The sequence below is a fragment of the Manduca sexta genome, unplaced genomic scaffold, assembly GCF_014839805.1.
Source record: "Manduca sexta isolate Smith_Timp_Sample1 unplaced genomic scaffold, JHU_Msex_v1.0 HiC_scaffold_965, whole genome shotgun sequence".
Classification (NCBI taxonomy): Eukaryota; Metazoa; Arthropoda; class Insecta; order Lepidoptera; family Sphingidae; genus Manduca; species Manduca sexta.
Genome location: NW_023595811.1, coordinates 42,967 through 47,067, shown reverse-complemented (window position 1 = coordinate 47,067; position 4,101 = coordinate 42,967). Strand labels below are relative to the sequence as shown.

The 4,101-nt window shown below is 63.3% G+C and overlaps 1 protein-coding gene across 1 annotated transcript; it reads left to right on the top strand.

The window, feature by feature from the left end:
- The first annotated feature begins 525 nt into the window (after positions 1-525).
- Positions 526-1,479, top strand: LOC119193729. The gene has a single exon (XM_037447354.1). The coding sequence runs from the start codon at positions 526-528 to the stop codon at positions 1,477-1,479; it is 954 nt and encodes a 317-aa protein (XP_037303251.1).
- The last annotated feature ends 2,622 nt before the right edge of the window (positions 1,480-4,101 follow it).

Genomic DNA, 4,101 nt, shown 5'->3' with positions numbered 1-4,101 from the left:
GAGCGTAAAGCGGCTAGAAGAGGAAAACTCCTCCCTCCGCCGTCGGCTCGAGGACCTGGAAGCGTCAAACAACTCCAGGACCACCACGGAGGAGATGCTGGCCATGGTGGAGGCAAGGGTGCAGGCCCGACTAGAGTCCGCACTGATGGGGCCAGCTCAGAGACCACCTCTCGCACATGAAGCGAAGAGAAAATCCACCCCGGGGATATACAACTCCCCGTGACAGGGGGACTGGTGGGAGGCCCGCAGCCCAAGACCAAGAAGGAGAAAGGGAAAGGGTAAGAAAACAGCCTCCGCTCACCCAACCCCCGCTCCCGTGGCCGGACCATCCAGCGCGCCGCTGCAAGACATCGCTGGGCCCTCCACGGCGGCGGCTAGCAGCCCAGCGCAGCCTGCCACCAAGAGAAAGCAGGCGAAGACCGCTGCAAATAACAAAACAGCGTCGGGCCCCAAGCCCCAAAAGGGCGTTAAGAAGACGGCACCGCCCCTCCGGAACCCCGCCCATTGCCGCCAGCTCCGGCCTCAATGGAGGCACCGTGGACTGAGGTCGTAAACAGGAAAAAGAACAAGACCAGCGCGACCAGAACCCCGGCGCCGCGGCAACCGGCAAAACGCCCCGAGCCGAAGCTCCGGCCGCCGAAGTCAGCCGCAGTCACCATCTCGCTGACACCTGCGGCCATTGAGAAAGGCCTTACCTACGCTGGGGTGCTAACAAACGCCCAACAGCGAGTGGACCTTAGTGGCCTCAATATAGACAGGCTCAAGCCGAAATACGCGGCAACGGGGGCCATGCTTTACGAGGTCCCAGGAGCCGAATCGGAACAGAAGGCCGATGCCCTAGCCGCCAGGCTGAGGGAATGTTTCGCGACCGAGGACGTCATCGTGTCCCGGCCTACAAAGTGCTCGGAGCTGCGTATCTCGGGGCTGGACTTCGCGGCCACCTCAGAGACGGTCCAGGCGGCCCTCTGCAGTGCCGGAGAGTGCGCTGCGGAGTCAATTAAAGTGGGGCAGATTCGACCAGACAGGTCGGGCATGGGAGCCGTCTGGGCCAAAGTGCCCACTAGGGCGGCGAAGAAAATAAAGGCGGCCCGCGTGAAAATAGGATGGGTCGTAGCCAGGGTGACCGTGCTCGAGGCGCGCCCTATGCGGTGTTACCGCTGCCTCGAGCAGGGTCACGTTAGGAACGTGTGCGACTGCCCCACAGACCGCAGCGGACTATGCTATCGCTGCGGAAAGCCGGGACACAAGGCCCGGGAGTGCCAAGAGACGCCGAACTGCACCCTGTGTGCCGCTAATGGCAAACCTGCCGGGCATCGAATTGGGGGGAAGGCGTGTTCTGCCTCCTCCTCCCGCAAATCACGGCGTCGCCCACGTAGGAGACCGCCTGCCGCTGAGGTTCTGTCCCAGCCGCAGGCGGCGAGCCCACCGCAACAAGTGCAGTTGGCCGAGATGGATGTTGAGGAGATCGTCCATCAATAATGGACCTAAGTTTCCTCCAGGCGAACATCAACCACTGCGCCCGCGCCCAGGACCTGTTGTCCCAAAGCCTGGCGCAGTGGTCGGTGCAAGTGGCCGTGGTCGCCGAACCGTATTTTGTCCCGCCCAGAGATAACTGGGTAGGAGACATCGACGGGTCGGTGGCCATCATCACCCAGGGTGCCGCTGGCTCCCCGCCCTTCGCAAAAGTCGAGAAGGGCCAGGGATGCGTCGCGGCTCTGTTGGGGGAATTGTGGATAGTAGGAGTTTATTTCTCCCCCAACAGACCCCTAGCCGAGTTCGAATCTTTTCTCGTTCGGCTGGGGGCCCTGGTTGAGCAGGGCCAACCTCGCCCGACGATCGTCGCCGGTGACTTCAACGCGAAATCCGCGGTCTGGGGTTCGCCGGCGACCGACGCTCGCGGTGAGGTCCTGGAGGAATGGGCGATCTCCGTCGGCCTGGCCGTTCTGAACAGGGGTCGGTGGACACGTGCGTGCGGCACAACGGCGGGTCAATTGTTGATTTGTCGTTTGGGTGCCCCGTCGTCGCACGTCGTGTCCGTGGCTGGAGGGTCCTCGTGGACGCGGAGACACTATCGGATCATCGATATATAAGGTTCGATGTCGCCGCGCCCACGAGCCAACGTAACCAGCCCAGTGGTGGACCGAGTGCCCCTGGTCAGGACGGCCCGCGGTGGGCAGTAAGGCGCCTCGACAAGGAGGCCCTAGAGCTGGCCGCTCTGGCAGTCTCGTGGCTCCCCGAGCCGGAGGGTCCGGTGAGGGTCGAGCAGGAGGCGGAGTGGTTCGGGGTGGCAATGTCGGATATTTGCGACGCCGCCATGCCCCGGGCCCTCCGTCGTCCTCCGCGGCGGGAGGTGTACTGGTGGTCGGCGGAGTTAGCGCAGTTGCGCGCGTCTTGCGTGGCTGCGCGCCGCCGATACGCCAGGCATCGCCGCCGCCGTATTCGCGCACGAGACCATGAAGACCGGGAGCGGCAGCTCTACGGCCTCTATAAAGAGGCGAAGAGAGCGCTGCGGGTGGCCATTCATAGGGCCAAGGTCGCGACACGCAGGGAGTTTTATGGAGACTCTCGACGGGGACCCGTGGGGCGCCCCTACAAACTAGTGATGAACAAGCTTCGTCCAGCGGCGCCCCCGCTGTCGCAGGAGTCTCCAGCCAGAACTACTGGCCAACGTTGTCGCGGCCTTGTTCCCGGCCACCGAGGATACCACTCCTCCACCGATGGCGCCACCGGAAGTGGCGTCATCGTCGTTTTCGGCAAGGGATATTCCAGAGGTTTCGCCCGCGGAAATGCGGGCGGCAGTGTTTCGGCTGCGGGGCAAAAACACCGCCCCGGGTCTCGACGGCATCCCCGGGAAAGCCTGGGTGTTAGCCCTCGAGTACCTGGGGCCGCGGCTCCGCAGCCTATTCTCCGCCTGTATGGTGCAGGGCGTCTTCCCGGCGCGGTGGAAGACCGGGAAGCTCGTCCTGCTGAAGAAAGAGGGGGAGACCCGCAGAGTCGCCGTCGGCCTACCGGCCCATCGTGCTGCTCGACGAGGTCGCCAAACTTTTTGAGCGCATTTTACACGCGCGCCTCGTCGAGCACTCCTCGAGAGGGTCGGTCCCAACTTGGCCGACAAATCAGTTTGGATTTAGGAGTGGACGCTCAACTGTCCACGCGATTCTGCGGGTCAAGTCGCAGGCGGAGGAAGCAGTGGCCAGGGGATAGGTTGGTACCGCCGTGTCACTCGATATATCCAACGCTTTCAATTCGCTCCCCTGGCCCTGTATAAACGAAGCACTGCGGTACCATGTGGTGCCGCCCTATCTCAGGCGTCTGGTGCACGCGTACCTTTCTGACAGGTACGTGGTGTATCCGGGCGCCGACGGGTGGCACCGAAGAGCGATGTCGTGCGGTGTCCCACAGGGGTCGGTTCTAGGCCCTCTCTTGTGGAACATCGGGTACGACTGGGTGCTCCGTGGTGCCAATCTCTGGGGCGTCGACGTGACGTGTTATGCGGATGACACGTTGGTCACGGCGACGTCTAAGACCTTCCAGGACGCCGCGATCCTGGCGGCGGTGGGCACCGGCCACGTAGTGAGCCGAATCAGGCGTTTAGGTTTGAAGGTGGCCCTCGAGAAGACCGAGGCCATTTGTTTTCACGGGCCTCGGCGGGGGCCACCGGCCGGTGCCCACATCGTGGTAGAGGGGGTGCGGATTCCCATCGGCAAAACCATGAAGTATCTAGGTCTGATTTTGGACAGCCGATGGGAATTCCGCGCCCATTTCGAAAAAGTTGCGGACGAAATTGTCCAGGGCAGCGGGCGCTCTTTCTAGCCTGCTGCCCAACCTGGAAGGTCCTGGTATCCCTTGCCGAAGGTTGTACCACGGGGTCGTGCGGTCCATGGCGTTGTACGGCAGCCCGGTCTGGGCTGACGCCCTGGGGGGGCGTTCTGTCGCCCTCCTGCGGGGCCCGCAGCGGGTCGTAGCGCAGCGGGCCATACGGGCGTACCGCACGGTCTCGTACGAGGCGGCTTGTCTTTTGGCCGGATTCCTGCCCTGGGATCTGGACGCCAAAGCCCTCTCCGATACTTTTCATTGGAGGGAGGAGGCGTTCAGGAACGG

Bases quoted from the DNA above. Each gene is read 5' to 3' on its own strand.
- LOC119193729 (XM_037447354.1), top strand. From the start codon at position 526: ATGGAGGCACCGTGGACTGAGGTCGTAAACAGGAAAAAGAACAAGACC.